The following is a 25,643-nucleotide window of genomic DNA, read 5'->3' on the forward strand; positions in this document are numbered from 1 at the left end:
TTAGGTGTCGATGATGCATGCAAGGCTTGAGTAGCTGAAGAACAATGCTCCAAGATTAAATCCAGCTAATACATACAGCTTTTTAATTAACAGGTTGAAATGCCAGGACCTGCTGATTTTAACTGCTTAATGCAGCTATGAAGCATTGCAGTTAATGGCCTGTTGAGCTGCGTCATGAAAATATAGTGTAATGCTGCGACTGGGAATTAATATCATGCGACTGAGAAAAGGCACAATGCAGTGATTGCTCTCAGATGAACAGAAAACTACATTGAAATAACCATGGGAATTAATTTAAAAATTACAGCATCGCTTGCATAGTTCATGGTGCTCCCCGAACAATCTCATGAGCAGGTGCAACACTATTAAATGCAACAAGAAAACCACTAACTTTGCAACGAGGTGTACATTCGGTGACCAAAGAGGTCAGTAAATAGGGTTCACCCAGTACAGGAAGCTGAACTCTCAATTCACGGTACTATTTAGAGGAGGATACAATAACGTGGCAAGAAGCACCATTCTGGACCAGATTAAGACGGCATTCAACTCCGCCAATTCTACAATTCTACAATTTCTAAGCACTCAGTGGGTCAGTAAATTACTGCAGAGCAGAGGTGAGTTCTTGTAGATTGTGAAATAAATCAAGGCTCCAGCTGCCATCCCAGATGGGTTACAAATACCTGCCTGCACTATTCTCAGGAGTCAAGAGAAATTTCCCTGGTCTCGGGGCTGATATTTATCCCACACTCGCTAATGAAACGGATTATTTGATAATAATCATATTGTTCTTGGGGAATGCTGTTCATGACGTGGTTGCTGCATATTCTAGACTTTGGAGCTGCAGCGCAGAAACAGGCCCTTCGGTCCACCAAGTCCGTGCCGACCAGTGATCACCCTGTACACTGACATTATCCTACGTCCTAGGGAAATTTACAATTTACCGCTGACAATTAACCGATAAACCTATACATCTTTGGAGTGCGGGAGGAAACCACGAGGAAATCCACGTGGTCACAGGGAGGACTTACAAACTCCATACAGACAGCACCCGTAGTCAGGATCAAACCCAGATCTCTGGTGCTGAAAGGCTGTGCCACTGTGCTACCCCAAATTCTACATTATAACAATGGTGTGCCTTATTTGCTGAAAAAATGTTCGTGGTATCCAGAGATTGAGAAATAAATATTAAAAATTACATATTATTGTTAATTGTTTCCTAGTGTAAGAAATGACATTACAGCAGAACTACCTAAAGAGGTTTAATGTTACTCTTAAGTCTTATTCAAATTGTCTTGTACCTCAAAAGGTGCAGGGGTGATGACAAGGCTGAACGGCAGGTGACTAAGAAAACTGGACAAGTCTAATTAACTTCCTCCCGAGCCTACAGAAACGTAAGTCTTTGACCACTAAGCAATGCATACAAACCCAATAGTCAATGTCTGAGAATATATTATGTTATTTATGTGGAAGCCTAATGCGCCTTGTTAGTAAATCCAGAACCACTACAAGATGTCATTAAACAAATGGTTCCAACGGAAATAAATACGGGGAGAAGTTAAAGGTTAAATGGCCTTTGGTTTAGTCGCATCTGGCTTGCAGTGATACATTAGGGCAATAGTTCATCATTAGGTTGCATTGTATTACAACCAGGGAGACTGTTTTACACATGTGCCTATTTTACAGGGTGTTGCAATCTACCAAGAGTCTCCATGGATTTCAATTGCCATTTTAACCTCACTCTCCCCAATTTTGGCAATTGGTATGAAAATGTAAAATCAGTGGTTGCCTGAAATCCCACAAAAACAGCCCCAATTCCCAAAAATCAGGAGGCACTTCTGCAGAAGGCCTTACTGACAGTGATTGAATGGCCCAAATTCATCATTTGTGACATCAAGACATTTCCTTAATCAATCCCGTATGAAGAACATTACACCATTCCACTCATTTTCAATGTAAACTAAATGTGGCAGTTTTAATCAAGGTCTTCCCATGTATTTCATAACAGATCCACAAATTGGTATGAAAAAGATGCTTATCATAATCAAATTAAATGCTTAAAACGGAACAGAAAACAACTTGTTTTTTATATAATGCCCTTCAAAGCTGTAGGACATCAGAGTGCTTTGCAGTTAATTAATTTTTTTACTCCAACAATTTAAGGCACTGTCATCATAAAATCACACAGCAAGCAAATAGCCCCTTTGGCCCACCACGTCCCACTGACTGTGAACATTCATTCACACCAACCCTACGCTGCTCTAACTTTGTCCTCCCATTATTAATGTAAGAAATAAAGCAGTAAATTGTGCACATCAGGATCCAACAAAGCAAAATGAAATTATGGCTAACTGGCAAACCTGTTATTTTGTGAACTTGACTAAAGGACAAAGTTTACTGCAATATGAAGGAGGCACTCTTGTGCTTTTCGTTAATAAGTTCCAAGGGATCGTATAGAGAGACGGGATTTTAGTAACAATTTCTTAAAACCTTGAAATTGAACCGACTACTTGTCTGTTGACGTTCCCCAACTTCCAAGAGTGACAACCTTGCGATCCACATGTCATTTGAACCTTACCGAGGAACCTATTCAGACCAAGATTATAGTTATTTGCTCAGTTACACTCCCCGCTTCTTCATTTCCCCAAAGGTTTGCAGACTGGGACTGCAATTTAACTAATTCAAAGTGAAGGACGGCAGAGTGAAGGGGAGGTGACTCTCGAAAGTGGGTTAAGTGTATATTCTTTCCAATAATCTCACGGCCAACTGCAGGAAGACCTTTTCTTCAATGCAAACAAGCTGGTGACCTGAATGTACTCGGACAGATTTCCAAATGAGCCCGCCCATAAGCTGATTACATGGCCACATATAAATGATCCTATCACAAACTTACTGTGTGTGTAATCTATTTTCCGACTGTTGGACTCAGAGATAAATCTGTTTACTTAAGGACACTGCCGCTTTTAAATAAAACAAGAATTAAACTGACTAAGTCCTGTAGGTAATGGGCCGATATTTGCCAACTATTAGCAGTCATGGGTCTCTGCGTCATTCAAGGTTACTGGTGTTCAGTCTTTAAGCCAATTTACCAGACATCTGCAATATATTAAAATGCATGGCTAATAACTTTTTAATAAACCGAACTTTGCTTCTAAAGTTATACTTTGCCTGTCCTTGAAGAACAGGAGTAAATGTTGATGTTGTGCAGATGAGCTGTTATGTTGTGCACGTGGACTTCAGTAAGGCGTTCGACAAGGTTCCGCATGGTAGGCTGCTCTGGAAGGTTAGATCGCATAGGATACAAGGAGAGATAGCTGAATGGATAGAAGATTGGCTCCACGGAAGGAAGCAGAGGGTGATGGTGGAAGGTTGTTTCTCAGACTGGAGGCCTGTGACTAGTGGTGTGCCTCAGGGTACGGTGTTGGGTCCGTTACTGTTTGTCATCTACATCAGTGATTTGGATGAGAACATGCAGGGCAAGATTAACAAGTTTGCTGATGGTACAAATGTTAGTGGTTTTGCAGATAGTGAAGATGGTTGTGAAAGATTGCAGCAGGATCTGGATCGATTGTCCAAGTGGGCGGAGGAATGGTTGATGGAATTTAATACAGAAAAGTGTGAGGTGTTGCATTTTAGGACGTTGAACAAGGGCAGGGCAGGACCTTCACAGTAAATGGTAAGCCTCTGGGTAGTGTTGCAGAGCAGAGGGACCAGGCCAGGTGCATGGTTCCTTGAAGGTCGTCACAGGTAGATAAGGTGGTCAAAAAGGCTTTTGGCACTTTGGCCTTCATCATGAGCTATAGGGAGCGGTTAAGAGGGCAGGGTCTCTATTCCATGGCACGCAGCAGGATGAGGGGAGATCTTATGGAGGTATACAAAATCATGAGAGGAATAGATCGGGTAGACGCACAGAGTTTTTTGCCCAGAGTAGGGGAATTGAGGAACAAAGGACATAGGTTCAAGGTGAAGGGGAAAATATTTAATAGGAATCCGAGGGGTAACATTTTCACACAAAGAGTGGAGGGTGTAAGGAAAAAGCTGCCAGAGGAGGTAGTTGTGGCTGGAACTATCCCATCGTAAAGGAACAGTTAAACAGGTACATGGATAGGACAGGCTTGGAGTAATATGGACCAAGCTTAGGCGAGTGGGACTAATGTAGCTGGGACATTGTTGGCAGTGTGGGCGAGTTGGGCCAAAGGGCCTGTTTCCACACTATCAGTATGACTCTATAACAGCAGAGCCCCGTAAGTTAGAAAAGGAGTAGGAAGGAATTGCAGACGCTAGTTTACACCGAAGATAGGCACAAAATAATGGAGTAACTCAGCGGGTCAGGCAGCATCTCTGGAGAAAAGGAATAGGTGACGTTTCGGGTTGAGGCCCTTCTTCAGACTGAGAGTCTGGGGGGGGGGGGAGAGACGGGAAACTAGAGGTATGAATAGGTTCAGAACAAATCGGAGCCGGCACTGATGACCAAGGAAAGGTGGAGCCCACAATGATCCATTGTTGGCTGTTGATAATGAAGGAATGTATGGATGCAAACAGTGGAACCAGCAGGCCGACTAGGGTGGTGAAGGTGCGGGGCGAGAGGGAATGCAAGGGTCTCTTTAAATTACAGAAATCAATATTTTCTACCGCTGGGCTGCGAGCTATCCAAGTGAAATATGAGGCGCTGTTCCTCCAATGTGCATGTGGCCATGGCCCAGCATAACTGTAGACATTCAAGAATGGAGATGAAGTGCGGTTTTTAAGCCAACCTGCCCTTTGATGAAGGAACAGAAATGGATGCACCATTTTCCTTTTTAATGGCAAACAATGGTGAGTATTATTGTGCAGGGTATGTAAAACCAGTGGGTTAGTCACCGGGAAATTAGGTTAAGGTTCCCTCACAGAAGTCAGTGCAAGGTCAAATAAAACAAAAATATTAGCTGTGAAACTGTAATGTCTCTATCAAAAATGTTCCGAGATTGCAGGCCTCATGAGACTTAGAACTGGAGAGAATCTCTTTGGTTGCACATGGAACTGGAATCTGTTATGCTTTGAAGTCTTTTTTCCCATCTCATCTCATCTCTCTAGTGTGGTGCAAATAATAGTTGCACAAGCAGTATCTATATTTTTATTTGCTTCCCCCCCCCCCCCCCCCCCTATAAGACCTCAACTGCTAAGATGGTCGATGGTCACACCACTGTCACAAATCCAAATCAATCCATTACCTGTAATTTTCAAACCTCTTATCTTTTCAGCCTGATCTTATTTCTGGCAGGTCCAGGTGTCATCCACGACTTGGTTTAATCAAAACTCTTGCCTCTCTCCATTTGAGTTGTAATCCATTATGTTCAAAATTGATTTGGCCCATCCTGTTAATTCCAATGCTATCTTGCATGGTGCCTTTATATGGCCTACCACAAAATGTCCACAAGCTTCAGCACAAAACTGACATCCATTTGACCGCTAGTGACCAAACCTTGGTCATAGAGGAAGACATCTTAACAGGAATAGAGGCAGAAGGCTGGAGTGGTTAGTGGATGAAATGCCAGGCTTCAATTTTGAGTTTAGTTTATTGTCACGTGCACCGAGGTACAGTGAAAAGCTTTTGTTGCGTCCTAACCGGTCCAGCCACCCACAGTGTACAGATATATGATAAACCTCGATCTGAATCGTGAAGCAATGATAATGGGTGGAGTGGAGGTAGCATCAGAAATGGCAGCCTACAGTAACCTTGCAGAGCTGATGTGCAGCAGGAGATTCAGAAGACAATAAGGGACTATGCCGCTGAACCATTGAAAAGGCGAAGAAGCCATGGAGAATGTTTAACACCCGAATGAGAGTTTTTTTAAATCAAAATGTTCCCTTGCTAAATTACAACATTTTGACTCCCAGTCATCACTCTTTCCCTTTTAATAAATAAAGGAAAAGGTCACACTAATAAAACAGTTGTCAAAAAGACTTAGTAAATAACTCTGCAAAAAGAAATTGCTCCACTAAGAGCACCATCAGCAAGCTATTGTGTGGAATAAAGCCAAGAAAGATTAGGAAAATTGCAGATGCAGTCGTGGGTAAGCTAATCTCAGCTGAGGTAGCAGCAAGGACACAACAGCATCCTGTAAAGAAGCTGCTGCAATAGCTGTGAAAGTGACAGGTTTAAAGCTGCTTTGAGGAATAAGGTGCGGAGGGGCGGAGGGGGGTGCGACGAGATGTGAAAGGAGGCTTTTTCCATCTTGGAAGCTTTAACCTTGTATACATTATATCAAAAATGTGATTCCTTTCAAACAAAAAATACACGATCCACCCACCCGACATAAATTGCTGGTTGGAGTAAAATCGCAAATATGCATTGGAATATGCAAGTGAGAGGGAAAAACACATCCCATATTGAACTATTAAAAATGTAGAGCAAGCAGCAATTTACAACTGGACGGAGTTTGCAAATAATCTGCAGTGTACAAGAACACATAAAGCCCACTGCCACAATAAAACCATCGGCATGCGTCCGTCCTCTGAGAACGATTTTAAGCCAAGACAAAATCAGGGAATGAACGACAGAGACAAGGAAACAGAGTATAGGCCAGTCGCACTCAGAACTGTTATTGTGCTTGTTTGAAATCATAAATCCAAAGCTCCTGAAATGTCGTGGGACTCTTGGCACCCTGGGACCCACCCACCTACATGTCTAATGCATTTCACAGCACAAATGTGTGTATTAAGGCAGCCTGGCTGGTTGTTGTGTATCCTTAATACCCTGGGACTTTCTTCTGCGCTCCAAGCTTGTGCAGGAAGGAGCGGCGTTAAGTATTCAGAAGTCTACAAGGGTTCATTATTATAAACTCTGTTGCACCAATTAATATTTGAAGGGTGCTCCACTGGTTCACCCTTTCACTTGGGTGGGTGATGGTACGGTAGAGAACGCGAGGGGTGGACACCCTGTCTCAAGGTGGGTAGCAGGCCAAGAGATGGTGAGCTGTCCCACCTCACCCCCAGTGTGGGCGCTGATAAGGAGCCTGCCACAGCAGAAGGGTGCCTTAACGAGGCATTCTTAATCCCTTTACCTAAAGTCTTCTGACAAACTTGTCCCGTGCTAAAATGCTTCTCTGGCGCCTCCCACACCAAGATTGGGGAAACAGCAGCAAGCCCTTCTGCAATGTGGCACTTGCTTTATTGATGTGGACGCACATTTCACACACAAACCACTCAGTGGCAAACAATAATGCACCATTATATACTTTCAGTCATTAAATTATTAAATTGGCTGGCAATTCAACATTGCAGCAGATAATAGCCCTCTCCCACTGTATCATATTACTAAAGAGGCACAATGCAAACAAAGATACAAATTATGATGCCAAGATACTATTTAAAGACTAGTTTTTTTTTCCTGAAAGAAAACTGTTACATTTAAAAATTACACTCCCTCACTGGTAATTACAGAGGTGGACTTTGCTAAATTCCAATAGAGTATTAGATGTGGGATCTCCGAATCTTGATGGGAGTCTCAGCTGAGACCAATAACTGAAACAGCATATATTCAAAGTTGATCTCCTTGTCTGATTTGTCACACAACTAAAAAAACAGGCTGAAAAAAAGTATGTGGGGAGTGGGGGTTGAAGCAATATTATCCATCAATTCCAGTGATTGTTTGATGATTGTATGTATGGTTTGTTTGTTGGTTCAGTCTTATAACATAAAGCAGACACCATGGCCTGGCCAATTCATTTAATTTAAAGTCAGCACCCCAAATATGTAGGCTGCAGACACACCCCTTCAGTTACGTCTACAATGAGGGGGGGGGGGGGGGAAGAGTGGGAGAGGGAGAGAGAGAGAGAGAGAGTGAGAGAGTGAGAGTGAGAGAATCTGTACTCCCAGTGTTTCAAAGGCTGAACTGCTGGTAGTCACTAAAGGTGAGCAAGCTCGAACATGAACTCTTTTCTCTCTCCATTGATGCTGTCTGCCCGGCTGTGTGTTTCCAGCGAAGATAAGACACTAAATGGAGTAACCCAGCGGAACAGGCAGCATATATGGGGATGGGGGGGGGGGGGAGAGGAGAGAGGGGGGAGAGGAGGAGAGGAGAGAGGAGGGAGAGGGGGGAGGGAGGGATAGGGAGAGAGGGGAGGGGGAGAGGAGAGAGGGGATTGGGGGGGAGGAGAGAGAGGGGAGGTGGGGGGGGGGAGGAGAGGGGGGTGGCAGGAGGGGGAGACGAGAGGAGGGTGGGGAAAACGAGAGAGGGGTGGGGGAGGAAGAGAAGAGGGGGGGTGGGGGAGAGGAGAGAGGGGGGGTGGGGGAGAGGAGAGAGGGGGGGTGGGGGAGAGGAGAGAGGGGGGTGGGGGAGAGGAGAGAGGGGGGGGTGGGGGGAGAGGAGAGAGGAGGGGATGGGGGAGAGGAGAGGGAGGGTGGGGAAGAGGAGAGGGGAGGTGGGAGAGGAGAGGAGGGGGGGAAGAGGAGAGAGGAGAGACGAGAGGGGGGGAGAGGAGAGAGGGGGGAGAGGAGAGAGGGGGGAGAGGAGAGAGGGGGGAGAGGAGAGGGGGGATAGGAGGGAGGGGGAGAGGAGAGAGGGGAGTGGGTGGGAGGAGTGGGGGTGGCAGGAGGGGGAGACGAGAGGAGGGTGGGGAAAACGAGAGAGGGGTGGGGGAGGAAGAGAAGAGGGGTGGTGGGGGAGAGGAGAGAGGGGGGGTGGGGGAGAGGAGAGAGGGGGGGTGGGGGAGAGGAGAGAGGGGGGGGTGGGGGAGAGGTGAGGGAGGGTGGGGAAGAGGAGAGGGGAGGTGGGGGGGGTGGGGGAGAGGTGAGGGAGGGTGGGGGAGAGGAGAGGGAGGGTGGGGAAGAGGAGAGGGGGGGAAGAGGAGGGGGGGGAAGAGGAGAGAGGAGAGACGAGAGGGGGAGAGAGGGAGACAGAGAGGTGTGGGGACTGAATTTGTGAAGAGCCTTTCACTTACCTCGCAGTTCTGATCTTGGTTTCCTTCTTGTTCAACACTCCGGGCACACAGTTGGTGAGCTCGGTCCAGTCAGCGTGCAAGCCGCAACTCCATCCGGTGGAAAATCTCGAGAAGAGCCAGGTCTCCTTGCGGTTGGGTCGGTAACAAGTGCATTTCTTCTGGCCGGGCTTGCACTCGCAGGGCACCTCCAGCTTGACGTTCTGCACCAAGTGCCGGCCAAACGTGGTGCCCCCCGTCTTCTGGATGTGCAGGAAGACGATCACGTCCTCCCCCTTGATGTCAAAATCCACCGTCCTCTCCAGGTCCAGCACGGGGAAGTAATATTTCTTCACGTAGTGAGGGTCCGGGGTCGGGAAGATATCCACTGCCTCGTCTTGTAGGAAGCCCCGAGGTCCCGAGATCCTGCAATTGGTCCCATGGCAAACGTACTGGAAAACGATCATCATGAAAATTGCGAAGCCGGCAATAATCAGGATAAATTTGTTGGTCCTTTCAACCATGTTCTTTACAGTGAGCTTCATGGGTTACCATCTCAGTGAGGAGATGCAGGGATGGCTTTGTAACAAACGCTCCCACCAGCCGGCTCTGCTGCTGCCGCTGACAAACGCCGAGGTGTCTTTTTTTTTCCTTTTCCTTTTCGGCGGCGGGGAATAGAGCAGGAAGATAATCAAACAGCCCTCCCCCGGCGTGGCCAGGGCTGTGATGCGTTGGTTACAGCGTAGCTGAAACTAACCAGAGTGAAACTGACCTGGTGGGGGGACTGAGGGCGGCTGCGGCTGCGGCCGGCGAGGAGGCGGAGGCGGCGGCGCTCGCTCGCTCACTCACTGCACAACTTGCAACATCGCACGGCGTTGCGGCTCTCCCCACCGCTGCTTCCTCCAATGCAACTCCTCTCCCCACCATCACCCATCCTCTCTGCAATCTCAGCCCAGCATGCACAGCGACCACACTGCTTCCCAACCTGATTGGGAAAGAAGAGAGTGAGTGAGTGTGTGTGAGAGGGAGAGAGAGGGAGGGAAGGAAGGAAGGAAGAGGTGGGGGCAGCGAGCGCACGTACAACCACTTTAGGTTGCAGAGCTCGCCCGCACCACGAGTTGTTGGGAACTACACGATTTAGTTCCCAGCAAAGATCCTAGAGGAGCTCCTCTGTAATCTTTGGTTCCCAGTACTAGCGCTCTCTCTCCTTCTCTCCCCCCCCCCCCCCCCCCTCTGTGTTGCCTCTGTCTGCTGGGCTCTGTGTCCCAGACCCAAGTCCCATGGACCCCAGCAGTCTGAAGAAGGGCCTCCACCCGAAATATTCACCTATCCCTTTTGTCCGGAGTCGCTGTCTCTCCCCGCTGAGTTACTCCAGCATTTTGTGTGTCATGTCTTCAGCTGAATTCCCCCCCACATCTTTCTCTCTCCACTCACCCTGGGGCTCGCAACATCGACCCCCCCCCCCCTCTTCCTCTTGTAAACAACAACAAAACACACAAAACTGAAAGTTATCCTCTAAGCGAAAACTCAGATAAATTACCCCACCTCAATAAAAAAAGAAAATCGCCGGGACAAATCATACAAACAGACTTATCATTCCCCACACACCATGTGCCAATGCTGACACAACAGCAAGTTCGGAAATCGAATCTGAAATAACACGAGCAAACGTAAGGCAGTCAACATATTTTATTTGTGTTTGGCGTTTGAGGTGAAAAGCCAGCTGCAGCTTTGTTCTGTTTTGATCGGCGGTGCAACCATAACTTGCATTTATTTAGCGCCTGCAACAGTGGTTTCTAAGGAACGTTGTGAAACAACAACGGTGGGCTCGCTGCTTGATGAAGATATCAGAGCAACACGGGGGAAGCATTAGAGGTAGCAATTAGAAGAAGACGGAGAGGTTTACATCGTTAGTGTGTGGCCCAGTAGGATTTATGGGTTGTGTAAGGGACCAGAATGACGAAAATAGGGAACCCGCTGAACTGACTGATAATTTGACGGAATATGTGGAGAATATTGTGGGAAGGAACTGCAGATGCTGGTTTAAACCGAAGATATACACAAAATGCTGGAGCAACTCAGTGGAAAATGTAGAAAAGATTTACATTTCTATTATTATTCGACATCTTCCTTGATCTCCATCTCCTTTGTCCTATGTTCACACCTTACACTTCCTTGTCTATGTACCTCCCTCTCCTCTGTCATCAGTCTGAAGTGTCTCGACCAGAAACGTCACCCATTCCTTCTCTGTGTTGAATAAGGGGTTGGACAGGCTAGATGCAGGAAGATTGTTCCCAATGTTGGGGAAGTCCAGAACAAGGGGTCACAGTTTAAGGATAAGGGGGAAATCTTTTAGATCCGAGATGAGGAAAACATTTTTCACACAGAGAGTGGTGAATCTCTGGAATTCTCTGCCACAGAATGTAGTTGAGGCCAGTTCACTGGCTATATTTAAGAGGGAGTTAGATGTGGCCCTTGTGGCTAAAGGGAGCAGGGGGTATGGAGAGAAGGCAGGTACAGGATACTGAGTTGGATGATCAGCCATGATCATATTGAATGGCGGTGCAGGCTCGAAGGGCCGAATGGCCTATTCCTGCACCTATTTTCTATGTTTCTATGAATGTTACATGTTTTGTTTTCCCCCAAGGCTTGGCCTCTGCTTTAATCTGATTTTGTTTTTAACATCTCCCTCATTGAAAAAAATATCTACTGCACAAAAAAGCTTGGACATCCTACATTTGCGAAAGGCAGTATATAGATTTATCTTTTCTTTTATAATTATATGTTCAAGAAAAGACTAGATGACCTTTCCAAACCTCCCACTCCTGGTGGAAGCCATGCAGTCCATCAACTGTGCAAACCACTTTCATTTCTTAGAAATAAATTTAATAATAGACTATTCACATATTTTCCCTTTCTCTTTCATAACTACAATATTACTGTTACCATTGTCTGCAGGACTATGCCACAAAATTGGCATTATAAGTTCATGGCATAGGAGCATTCGGCCAATTGAGTCTACTCTGCCATTCAATAATGGCTGATCTATCTTTCCCTCTCAATCCCATTCTCCTGCCTTCTCCCCATAATCTTTGACACCTTTACCAATCAAGTATCTAACAATCTCCACCACATAAATACCCATTGACTTGGCCTCCACAGCCATCTGTGGCAATGAATGCCACATATTCTCATCTCCATTCTATAGTCTTTTATTCTGAGGCTGTGTCCTCTGGTCATAGACTCACCCACTGGTGGAAACATCCTCTCCACATCCATTCTATCCAGGATATTATAAAGGATATTAAGATATTATAAAATACAACAAGCCATCCTGGCCATTGCTATTCACGTGGCCCATCAGGAACACAATGAAATACATTAAAAATGAAGAAAACATAAATAAAAAGTACTACTTAAATTGTTTATTATTATACTGGATAATCCATAGTAGCATTTTAACCTGGATTTCACAGATGTCCCAATGACTTCCCAACATGGTTCCCAATTGCTATTTAATGGTCAGTGTCCTCTTGTCAAGCTTCTTCCAGTCTCACCCTTGGGTATTAGGTAAGAATGTTTCCCTCCCGTTGTCCCTCGACGCTGTTTATTATCAACATGTTCCTTTTTGTTGCAGTCTTCTGCTGTTATTAAATACCCATGTGGAGGATGCTAGGCCGGAATAGTTAATCTAGTCGAGGACATTTGACAGAATATGTAACAATTTGCTCCATCTGCACTTCACGCTGCCAAGGCAAGGCCATCGGTATAATGAAGGACAAGTCCTCAACCCGGACACTCCCCCTTCTCCCCTCTCCCATCAGGCAAGAGGTACAGATGTGTGAAAAGACACACCTCCAGTTTCTTCCCAGGTGTTATCAGGCAACTGAAGCATCCAATAATTCATTCTATCAGCAACTAGAGAGCAGTCCTGAGCGACTATCTACCTCATTGGAGACCCTCGGACTATCTTTAATCCAGATTTTACTGGACTTAATCTTGCACTAAGCTTTATTCCCCTTGTCATGTATCTGTACACTGTGGATGGCTGGATTATAATAATGTATAGTCGTTCCGCTGACTGGATAGCACGCAACAAAAAAGCTTTTCACTATACCTCGGTACATGTGACAATAGACTAAACTAAACAAGGAGGAATAGACAAGTTGTTACATCATGGTCTGCAACTCTTCCTTTCCAAAACATTTTAACTTTCACGTGGTTCCTTTACTTTTATCTGAACTCCAAAATGGAAGCAATACTGGACTTTTATTGCAATGTTGTTTGTATATCAAGGTTATTGGCTCATGTCAAAAAGGCACAAAGTTTGGCTGGAGTAACTCAGCAGGTCAGACGGCATCTCTGGAGAACATGGTTAGGAGAAGGGTCCTAACACAAAACGTCACCTATCCTTGTTCTCCAGGGATGCTGCCTGGCCCACAAAATTGCTGGGGAAACTCAGCGGGTGCAGCAGCATCTATGGAGCGAAGGAAATAGGCGACGTTTCGGGCCGAAACCCTTTTGAACAACATGCTGCCTGGCCCGTTGACTTAATCCAACACTTCATGTCTTTTTATGTAAACCAGCATCTGTAGATCCTTGTTTCTACATTTGCTCGTGTCCTGTACGTTTTAAGAATGCAATGTACATTTGCATTAGAATTTTTATGTCTCTTTTATTTTCTCTCTTCCTCTTTCCCTGCTGGCACCGGTTCCGTGCTGTGGGTCAGACCCAAGTGTCTGTCAGCCTCCAGTACCACATCCAAGTGGAAGTTTGACGTGTTAACTAGCATGATCAGACCCAGTTATCGAACCATCATGAACATTATGTTGTTACTCATGGATGATCGAGGTGGGGAAGGCGGGGGGGCCGGGTGGGGGGAGGGGGGGGGGGTGCTGGGAACGATAGCCGAGTCAGGTGAAGTAACTCGGTGTAAACAGTGAACAAGCCTTACTGTAAGGTACCACAGTAATGCCCCAGCATAAGATAGTTGACCGATCCAGGCTCTCCTTGGGCTGTCTTGCTCAGTTACGCCTAGAATTGCAACAGTGACTGCACCTTCAGAAGCACTTTAGGATGTGCCCAGGTTATGAGCTGTTTCATGAAAATCATTGTGTGTAGAAAGGGACCGCAGGTGCTGGTTTATACCGAAGATAGACACAAGCGCTGGAGTAACTCAGCAGGTCAGGCAGCATCTCTGGAGAAAAAGGAAGAAAATCATGAAAATGAAAATAATTACTGTGGGCTGAATGGCCTGTTCCTGTACTATACACTGAAACACTTTCCATTTCAATCAGATTGAAGCTCTTTGAGGAACTGATTTATTTGGTGTAATTCGTTTTTTTTAATGACATACAGTGGTGGAACAATCTTAAGCCCCATTCAGCGAGTGGATGATAAGCCTTTACATCAGCAAACCAGTATATGTACTGTATTGTTCTTTGACACAAAATCAATAAGGGAAAGCATCAGCAAAGCATCAGACTTCTGAATGGTCCTTCCACAAGACGGAGTACAGTCCGATTCCCCTCTCCCTCATTGTTGACATTGTAGTTAGTCCTTGAAATTCTTGTGCTATAATGTTAGAACTATATTCTGTACTCTGTATCTTTCCCACGCTCCAGCTATTGTGCTTGGGGTTGGCTTGATTGTATGGTATAATCAATGTATGGTATAATCAATGTATGGTATAATCAAATTTGATTGCATAGCATGCAAAATAAAGTTTTACACTGTACCTGATAATAATAAATCTGAACCTAAACTGGCTCTGTAGCAACCTATACATAGAGAACCTACAGGCCTGGCACCATGATAACAGTGGAACTGTGGCACTACAAACAAATCGGCATAACTCCTTAATAAAGTGATTGGTGCCAGCTATGTTTCACCCCACGCTTCATTTTTGTTCCCATTTTCCTTCGGGCTCCAGCAATTCTTGAAGCCACTTGGGCCACTTTGCCTTCTCACCAGTTATTATCGGATCTAACCACTAGGAGGTGTCTGAGAGTAGCGGTTCTTCATGAAGCACCTCATTTTTTCACCTGATCCTTGAGGTGATCATGCTCCTTGCAAACATTTTTCACCCACTCAATCTCAAATGCCATGTTTTTATTTCCCCCCAAATATAAACCTTTTTTCATAAAATCTGCAGATGTACAATGCAGTACAGTCAGATGTTAAATCAACATGGCATTAACTTTGCTTTCACATACATTCCATAAGCGATGTCTGAGCAGTATTCTCGCAAGTTCAAGCCTCTCACTGTGCAATGACAGGTGGGTCTTCCCCAAAGTGTGTTGCGTGCTCTCTGCACCTGGCTTCAACACCTTGGATTGTGCCAGTCCTGGTCCTTAGATTGTGCCATCGTTCAGTTAGCCAGCCAGGGTTAATAGATGATCCAGACTCTTCTCTTTGGTGTCTTATAAAAGCCCAGAAGAAAGAGGATTGGAAGCATGAAGAGGTTTTGCCTTCTGCATCGGTTCCTTCTGATTCTTTCTTGCTTCTTGAAAACCCTTCAGATTGAAGAAGCTATTGATTTTTACCTTGGTTACTCTCTGCCAGTGTATTCGAGAATAAAAGAGTGATTTCATAGTTCTCCAATGTGTATATTTCCTGTCAGGTTCCATGATGTTAATGGGGATCACAGGCTTTATGTTCAGCCTGCTTCATGTGTGAGACATTTACTGCCGGACTCCAGGGAGAAAGGAAGGAGAAAGGCCTGAAGAAAATTCTCGACCTGAAACGTCACGTAAACATGTTCTCCTAAGTTACTGCCTGAACCACTAAGCAACTCCAGCACTCTGTGCCTTCTTTTGTAAACCAGCATCTACAGTTTACAGAATACAGCGGGGCAACACAGCCCTTCGGCCCACCTAGTCCATGCCAACCAGCGATCACCCTGTACACTAGTTCGATCATATCCATCAGGGACAATTTACAGAAGCTAATTAACCTACAATCCTACATGTCTTTTGAATTTGGGATGAAACCGGAGCAACCAGGGAAAACCCACCCGGTCACAGGGGACAACATACAAAGTCCGTGCAGACAGCACCCGTAGTCAGGATCAAACCTGGGTCTCTGGTGCTATAAGGCAGCGATGCTACTGCTGCGCAATCATGCCACCCAAGTTCCTTGTTTCTAAAATGGAAGGAATATACAGCTGCCAGGGTCCCCTCTCCACCCGGCTCCCTGTCATCAGTCCCCATCCTCAACCTCAGCCCACAACAACAATGGGAGCAGTGGCAGCAGGGAGATCATTGGAAATGCCGGCTCGGCTCGGCCTCAAAAAGCATCTCTCTGTGGCAGCCATAGAGCAGCTCCAGGAAAGGTCGCCATGGAGGTGGTGGCACACATTGTGGGTTGTGGGTGAAGCGTGTATTCAGTGTGTTTCCAATACCACCGCTTCCACCTTCGTTCCACCATCATCAACACAGACTGGCTGTGGCACGGTGGTGCAGAGGTAGAGTTTCTGCCTTACAGCTCCAGAGACCCAGGTTCGACTTTGACTGCAGGAGCTGTCTGTATGGAATCTGTACGTTCTCTCCATGACCGCGTGGGTATTCCCCAGGCGCTCCGGTTTCCTCCCACACCCCAAAGACGTACAAGTTTGTAGGATAATTGGCTTCGGTGAAGATTGTAAATTGTCCCTAGTGTGTAGCATAGTGCTAGTGTAGAGGGATCGCTGATCAGCATGGACTCGGTGGACCTCAGGGCCTGTTTCCACTCTGTATCTCTAAAACTAAAAACCGAAACTGAAAGACTGATTCTCATGCCATAAGTGAGATGGCAGTGATCAAGATGGTGGTGTTGGGAGTGGTTGGAGAAGGGGAATCTTTTCCTTTATAGGAAGTGAGTGTCATAAAACCAAGGCACATATAGAAGGGGAAGGAAACCAAATGAAATAAAATGGAAAGACGCCGAACAGCCTTCCATGCTTGTGTTGGCCTCCTGATCTGTGCTCCTGCACATAGCCAGGCAGCCACTGATCCCCTGTTTCCACAACCTCAACCCTACTTACATTACACCATGTTAAGTGCTCATTAGTAAACCAGGCTAATACATGAAGGCTCACAACATGTTAGATTAGGAGCGGATTTGTTTTTCCATAGCAACAATCGATCCTTCCAGACCCACAGATGCATACAATGGAAAATGTTTCCTGCGCTTGGTCGTGCAAAGAAGTGATCATATCTACATTTCCACTGCTGACAAATTCTACTAGTGTTATGAGAATTCATGCTGATTTAAACATGGATTTTTTGCAAATATACCAGGAACGCAAAGGCTGATCTGTTGGTGCAGCTTGCCCATGTCGCTCAATTTAGACTTCAGACTTTACTTTAGATTTTTAAAATACAGCATGGAAACTGGCCATTTGGCTCACCGAATCCGCCCCGACCAGCGATCAATCCATACACTAGCACTATCCTACACACGAGGGAAAATTTACACTTTACAAGAACCAATTAACCTAAACAAAACCTGTACGTCTTTGGAGTATAGGAGGAAACCAGAGCACCTGGAGAAAACCCACATGGTCACAAGGAGAATGTACAAAGTCAGATCTCTGGTGCTGTAAGGCAGCAACCTTACCACTGTACTGCCCTCATTCGCGATACTCAAATTTAATGAGAATGTATGAGATGGACTGGGACTCCTGAACTGGGAAAGGATCTGGATGGTTGGTGGGGCGTGGAGAAAGTGCACTTTGGAGGTTTGTGGCTTCCCTGGGTTCACTGAGCACCATATAACTAAGGAAAACAGTACAAAGAAATGGAAAGAAATATGATAAATTGGGAAGTCAGAGTAGGAAAAGTAAGTGTAAGTGTTGGTTATTTCTTTTGTGTTCCTGGGCAGCTAATAAGTCAATGAAGTAATATATCACTTTCAGGATTAATGTGTAATCCTTTCAGGTCTCAAGTAGAGGTTTTTTTTCCCATTTAATATGCAACAAGGTTAATATGTTTTCTCCCCAATGATCTGCACATTTTGTTTTCATTGCTCCTTTGTAATTATTCAATGAGGATTACAGGAAATTAGCTGCCAGGACAGATAGGTTGGAAAGCAAACACGTCTGGTCAAGTGTAAAAGAGCACATGTTGCTGATACATCATGTCGGACTTCATTCTTGCAAAGCAAATTCTCAAAAGAGGGCATTTTAAATTTATGGTGTTCAAACATATGTACTGAAGGCATTAATGGGCAAATATATTGCCTAGTGTGAGAGCCCACCATACTGACTGGGTTTGGACCATTGTCACCCTGCCAAGAGACGCAAGGAAAATATGATTTCCTCATGTAGTGAGTGACCCATGGGAAATTAAAGAATGTTAGTGACAAGCCTTTAAAAGTTTTAGTGTATTGGTCACGAAAATATTGGAGATTCGGGTAGTGAAAGACAGTTGAAAGTCATATGATGAAGTTCCCCAGGATATGTTCTTATCTGGCTGACTAATGTTTTTCACAAGGTGTGGCACAGTGGCATAACTGGTAGAAACTGTGCCAGAAACCTGGGTTCGATTCAGACCTGGTGCTGCCTACATATGCACGTTCTCCCTGTGACTACGTGACATTCCTCCAGCTGCTCCAGTTTCCTCCCACATCCCAAAGTCATGCGGGTTTGTAGGTCAATGACCTTCGGTAAATTGCCCCCTGTGTGCATAGTTGGATAGCATAGAATGAGTGTGAATGGATGATCGATGATCGACATGGACTCGGTGGGCACAACGGCGTTTCCATGCTGTATTTTTCAATCAATCAAACCAATGCTTTATCGGTAAGCACTTCAGTCACCTCAGGATGTACCAACATACTTTTAGTTTAGTTTAGTTTAGAGAGACAGCGCGGAAACATGCCCTTCGGACCACCGAGTCCGCGCCGACCAGCGATCCCCGCACGCTAACACTATCCCACACACACACTAGGACCAATTTACAATTATACCAAGCCAATCAACCTACATACCTGTTCGTCTTTGGAGTGTGGGAGGAAACCGGAGCACCCGGAGAAAACCCACGCACATCACAGGGAGAACGTACAAACTCCGTACAGACAAGCACCCATAGTCACGATTGAACTCTGGCTCTGTAAGACAGCAGCTCCACCACTGTGCCACTGTGCCACCCTACTTAATGGACAACAAAATACTTTGTTGAAGTGTAGTCAAACTATTCTAATGTAGGAACTATGGTGGGCAATTTTCACAAACAACAAAGAAATAAATTATCGAAGAATTGATTTTTAGAGGAAAACTGCTGGGCAAGACAGAAGGCAGGGTTGCCCTGCTCTATTTTGAAACAGTGGTATGAGATAATTCATTTCTACTTACGAGGGTAGGCAAGGCCTTGCTTTACCATTTCAACCTTAGTAGATCCAACATTGTAGCATTCGCTCAGCACTGGAATGCCATGGATTTTGTGCTGAAATCCCAGAAGGAATGCTTGAAATTATATCACTCTTATTATATGTGATCTTGGTGTTAATGAAATAAGCCGCAGGATCTCGGAATTTTAATGTTTCATTCCACAGTGAATGAAGGCTGGTTACAATGGGGAGGGAAGATTAAATTGCATGAGAAGAAACTGATATGGCAGAGCATTTGTGATAAAGGTAATGGAGGGCCAGGATTTTATGGTTACGAAAAACCTGGTTGCCAAAACTAAATATCACATTAATTTAAACTGTTGAATTTATATCCATTGTGTGTTGAGAATATTGTGTCCTGTCTCCATATGCCACGGTAGCCTAAATAAAGATTGGGTATCTTTGGCTGTTTTTGTCCATTAAACCTATAAGAATGTTTCTCGTGAATGCATTTATGATTTCAGTGCAAATACCGGTCTGAGAAAATCTGTTTCCATTTGTTTCCTCTAAAGCCAAATAAAACAAGTTCCCTTGCAAGCTTATCCCATGGCGCTCGTTGTAGGATTGTGAACCCCAACTGGTTTGCCCTCGGTATAGCCAAAAGACACAGAGGCTGTTCTGGTATCCCAAATGATATCAGTACAATTTACCCTGGAAGGGATCCTACAATCCGAGCAAGACTATGGCATTTATTTTAAGAAGGTAGCAGATAGCATACATATTTTATACATTCCACTGGAGGCAGCTCATTCCCAGAATTATCCCACATGCCAATAAATATTGCCTGCTGCAGAGAAATGGAATGCCACATGCTCATCTTTGTAGCCAAGAGTGAGGCTGGGTAAGTTTACGCCAGTAAGCACTTCAGATATTTGTCCTCTTGTTCCAAACTGGCATTACCTCCAATGCAACAGAATTCTATGTATTTGTTTTTGAACAGGGAAGGGCGAGGACAGTCAGCGAAACAAGACAATGCAGAAATAAGTCAAGGAGTTTCATTTTATATATTAAATATATTTTAAAAATATGCAATTGAAAGAAATAAGACAAATAATAAATAAGACAAACTTCCAGGATCATAGAGGACAGTGAGACGAAAATGAATATAAATATACTTAATTTTCCAAACTGGGATTTTAGAAATTTTGTCTTTAGATTAGGAAAAATGAGGGAAGAAGATTAGACTTTATTGCGTTCCATCACAGTGAGGAACGTGGGGAATCCACTGTGGTGGTTGTTTATGTTAAATTTTATGTAGTTTTGTGTCTTGTTGCTTTTTTTAGTATGGCTGTAAGGTAATTCGCATATCACTGTACCTTAATTGGTGACAATAAAAGACCTTTTAAACCTTTGAATGATGCAATTACAGACTAGTTGTTTTATGGAAAATGATAATAGAATGATTGAACTCTTTCTTACTTAAACGCCTGGTTGCTGGACCATTGTAATCTTCAAGACAGTGGTTAATGGAGCTTTGTCATGTTAGAGCATCAAGAGATAGGGTCTAAAATTGAACACATGCTCAGGGGAAAATCAGCCTTGTACAACATGGCTCAGGGGCTAATTTGTATGCACTTTTCTGCTCATTTTGCACAGAATCATTTCCTCAGGATACAACCAGTAGAAAACTTTGATATGTTTACTTGCATTGCTGCTAAAGCTTTTTTCGGATCGTGCAACACACCATCCATAATGTCACAAATGATACATAAATGATGCAGAATGTGATACAATTGGCATTTCAAATATACATATTTCTCATTTACATAATAAAAATTAACAGCTCCCAGATGACGAATCTACTTGGAGTTTAAATATTTTTTTTTGGTGAATGTATCTCCCGCCTAACTTGTTTTGGTAAATAAATGTCAGTGACACAAATAATTTATATTAAGGAATAGAGAAAGTTGATTGGCTCTCATGTGCTAATGCTGCAGTACCGAACTGCTCCAGTGAGGGCAGCACTGACACTGCCAGGGTCCATCTCATTAACAATAAGGAACTCATTCAAATGAAAGTGTTTGACCGATCTGCATTGATCATTTACCCGAAGCCCCAATATATTTATTTAATCCCTATCTTTTTTCTCTCCCCGTCCAAACATTCCAGTCTTATCATCTCATCTCACTGACACATAATTCAGGATTAAAATGTTCTGTTGTTAAGTAAGAGATTCTAGCCTAAATTGGTCCATTCAGCCACCTCCACAGGCATCACAATGCCACAAACTAGGTGTTACGGTCTTACTCGGGAATGCGTGATGGACAACAAATAATGTATATCACAAATATCTGGTTTAAAATGATTTTTTAACTTCAAACTCAAGTCCTCTGGCTCTGCACAACATTCTTTAGACTTTAGAAATACAGCGTGGAAACAGGCCCTTCAGCCCATCGAGTCCGCGTCCACCAGTGAATGCTTGCGCTATCCTACACACTAGGGACAATTTACCAAAGCCAATTAACCTACAAATTTGTACGTCTTTGGAGTGGGAGGAAAGCGGAGCACATGGGAAAAACCCATGCAGGACCAGAGAGAGCTTTCAAACTCCGTACGGACAACACAATACAATCAGTTTTATTTGTCACATTGCACATAAAGTGCAAGTGAAATGAATTTGTCAGCAGCGGTACAATGATAAAGAACACACAAACACAATAAAAATTTAACACAAACATCCACCACAGCATTAATCACTGTGGGGGAAGGCACAGAAATTGGCCAGTCCTCCTCCATTTTCCCCCGTGGTCGGGACCTCAACCCTCCGCAGCCATCGCTGCGGGCGTCCAGATGGTAAAAGGACAAGGTAAAAGTCAAGGTAAGTCCAGGATCGGCTCTTCCCCACCGGAGACCGCGGCTTCAGGCTGGTGTAGGCCGCAGGCCGGTGGTCGAAGATTTAAAGTTCGCGTCGCAGCCAGAAGCACCGCAGACTGCAGGGCCGACAGACGAAGCTCCCCTCCAGGGATTCCCGCCGATGGTAAGTCACCACCACGCCTGCGGTAGAAGTTGGCCGCGGGCCGGCGGTGGAAGCTTTTTCTACTCCCCGGGTCCCCAACGTGAGATCCCGGGCTGTAGACGCTGCGCCATCTGGAGCTGTGCAGACCGCGGCTTCAGGCTGCCGGCTGCCACGGGCCAGCGAAACGGAATGCTCCCCTCCGGCGAGCCCCAGCGAGGGCTCGCCCGCTCCACGCCGAGAGCCCACGCTGCGCCCGCCGCTGAAGCCCCGGGCGCGTCTCCGGGAAAGGCTGCGCTGATCCTTGTTGTTAGGCCACGGGGGAGGCGACCTGGAAAAAGTCGCCTCTCCGTGGAGGAGGCGACCGAAGCGGTTTCCCCCTTACCCCCCCACACCACCCCCCACACAAAACGCACAGAGGAACATTAAAAACATACATTAAAACATACTAAAAAAACAAAAAAAGTAGAAAAAAACGGACACGCTGCTGACAGGGCGCCGGCTTGCAGCGCCCCCACCGACAGACCAGTGGTCAGGATCAAACCCATGTCTCTGGCGCTGTAAGGCCGCAACTCTATCGCTAAGCCACTGTGTGCCCTACTTCAGGTGATATTCTGCAGAAACAAGGAATTGCAGATGCTGGTTTACAAAGAAAGACAAAGTCAAGAGCAAATGTAGACGAGGCAAACACTTTGCTGAACACTTATGCTTGGTCTGCAAAGGTCGATTGGATCTCCTGTTTGTTAACCACTTTAACTCCCCTTCCCGTTCCGATAGTGAATCTTCTGTCCTGGACCTCTTCCATTGCCAGAGAGAGGCCCCATGCAAACTGGAGGAGCAGCACCTCCCATTACACTTGTGTAGCTTACAACCTAATGGGATGAACACTGAATTTTCCAATTTTGAGTAACAAACCTGGAACAGATTCCTTCCCCCTCTCCTTTCTCCCCCAAGAACCCCCCCCCCCCACTTCTACTCTACCCCCCCCCCCCTCCCCTCCTCTTGCTCCCCACCCCCTGAAATCTGGCTGACATGCAGTGGTTTTATCTCCTCCCCCTCCCCTTGTACTGTTTACGATAGATACACAATTCATAACCTGTCTATCCCTGAGCTTAAAAATGTGCAACTCTTTATCCTCTCAGGCTCACATCTGAGATTTGCCTAAGTGGTAGAGTTGCTGCCTTACAGCACTGGATACCCAGGTTCAATCCCGACTACGGGTGTTGTCTGTGTGTAGTTTGTACGTTCTCCCTGTGACCACGTGTATTTTATTCGGGTGCACCGGTTTCCTTCCTCACTCCAGAGACGTACAAGATTGTAGGTTAATTAGCTTTGGTAAGTTGTAAAATTGTCCCCAGTGTGTGCAGGTTAGTGTATGGGATGATCGCTGGTCAGTGTGGACTTGGTGGGCTGAAACACCTGTTTCCATGCTGTATCTCTAAAGTCTAAAGTAAAGTAAATCATAAAGCAGAATAATCATTACACAGAATGAGATGAAGCATACGCTAGGGATTTAGATGTCCTCCTACATGAAATGCAGGATGTTACCATGTAGGAGCAGCAAATAATCAAGACAAAAAAAGGAATATTGGCCTTCATTGTAAAGGGAGTAAACTATTGTAAGTCTTATCACCACTGTACAAAGTGTGTGTGTGAGACCATACCAATGTCTCCTTCTCTAAGGAGGATTACATTTACATTGCAAACAGTTTAGAGAAGATTCACCACATTGATTCCTGAGGTGAAGTATTGTCTAATGAGGAAAGGTTGATTATGCTGACTTCACTGGAATTTAATTGAATGAACAGTAATCTCATTTAGATGACTTTCCGAGGGGGTTTGAGGGAGCTACTGAGAGGATGTTTATCCTGATAGAGGAATCAAGAGCATTGCTTCAGAAAAAGGGTTAGCCTTTTGAGATGAAGATGAAGAGAAATTTCTTCTCCCAGAGCTCAAAGCACTCTTAGAATCCAAGAGTTCTGAGAGGCGTGGAGGCTTAATCATTGAATCATTGAATTTATTGAAGACCAAGGCAGGCAGATTTTTGGATAAATTTCGGAAAGTTTATGAGAAATTGCAACTGAGGTCATGATTAGATCAGCTTTGGAGACACAAGAATCTGCAGATGCTGGAATCTTGAGCGAAACAGGAAGTGCTGGAGGTACACAGAAGGTCAGGTAGAATCTGTGGAGGGAATGGACATACGATGTTTGGGGTCAGGACCTTTCTTCAATCTTCAGTCAGTTCATTCCCTCCACAGATGCTGCCTGACCTGCTGAGTTCCGCCAGTGCTTTGTATTTTGCTTTAGATCAACCATGGTCTTACTCAATGACAAAAAGATTTGAGGACCAGAGGACATAGGTTTAAGGTGAAGGGGGAAATATTTAATAGGAATCTGAGGGGTAACTTTCTCACACAAAGAGTGATGGGTGAATGGAACAAGCTGCCAGAGAAGGAAATTGAGGCTTGGACTAGACCAACGTTTAAGAAGCAGTTAGGCAGGTACATGGACAGGCCAGGTTTGAAGAGATATAGACCAAACGCGGACAGGTGGGATTAGTGTAGCTGGGACCTGTTGGCCGGTGTGGGCAAGTTGGGCCGAAGGGCCTGTTTCCACACTGTTATCCTGTTATCTTTGACTCTATTCAACAGGTCTTATGGTCTAGATCTGCTGCTGTCTTTTGTATTCTAAGAGAATTAACAAGGGTTTTCTGGTCAGTGTCAATATTGTATTTGCAATGATACAAGTATTAGAAATACTGCCTCAAAGCACCCCCATCCGTGCGACCCGCTGAAAACTCAGACTTGATCCCACCCTCTATTTACAATGGACGGCACTCCAAGCCTTCATTTGGGGGAATGAAAATGCAAAATAAACATTAAAAAATTAATTCCTCTCCACTTGTTATTCCTACACTCGTTGATGGGGGTCACTGATTGAGTGGTGGTTATTTTACTCTGGTTGGGCTGTGCCTCACTTGCCCTGATGAGAAGCCACCGCCATCAATGATGCTCTGGAACTGTGGACTCAGGGACTGAACAGCAGCAAACCTCTAAATAAAATCAGCTTCTCCACAGTTGAACACGCAACACCACAGAAGCAGTTCCAGACAGCATTTATCGTATCACTTATTTTCTTGGTGGATATTTGCAATTAAGATCAGTTTAAGCTTACTCTTTAAGGCCCAGAGAGCATTCTTTTTAGTGAGTAATGGTCTCATACAGATGAGATTCAATCGCCAGCATGTGGTGACACAATTAACTTCACTTTGGTTGTCAGATGGGGCACTAACTTAATATTTAACTCATTGGGATAAAAAAAAAAAAAAAGACAATTAGACTGCATTTCCCCCTCTGCAAATATCTTCATCTCCACATTAAACCAGCTCTCCTTTCAAAAAGTATTGTGTCCAAATATTGGATGACA

General features: G+C 45.0%; 1 protein-coding gene across 2 annotated transcripts in view; it reads right to left on the reverse strand.

Moving 5' to 3' along the window:
• The window catches only part of hs6st1 (heparan sulfate 6-O-sulfotransferase 1), a 327,656-nt gene extending 302,401 nt beyond the window's left edge, over positions 1-25,255 (reverse strand). Inside the window, exons 1-2 of one of the 2 annotated variants that reach the window (XM_033031406.1) lie at positions 25,245-25,255; positions 8,919-9,678 (exon numbers count right to left, since the gene is read on the reverse strand). In XM_033031406.1, the coding sequence (XP_032887297.1) occupies positions 8,919-9,439 (521 nt within the window). In that variant the 5' untranslated portion in view covers positions 9,440-9,678; positions 25,245-25,255. Of the gene's footprint in view, positions 1-8,918; positions 10,043-25,244 lie in introns of those variants that run through there. The other variant, XM_033031405.1, reaches the window with a different exon arrangement.
• Positions 25,256-25,643: the final 388 nt, after the last annotated feature.

This window comes from Amblyraja radiata, chromosome 13, assembly GCF_010909765.2.
Source record: "Amblyraja radiata isolate CabotCenter1 chromosome 13, sAmbRad1.1.pri, whole genome shotgun sequence".
In the NCBI taxonomy this organism is placed as follows: domain Eukaryota; kingdom Metazoa; phylum Chordata; class Chondrichthyes; order Rajiformes; family Rajidae; genus Amblyraja; species Amblyraja radiata.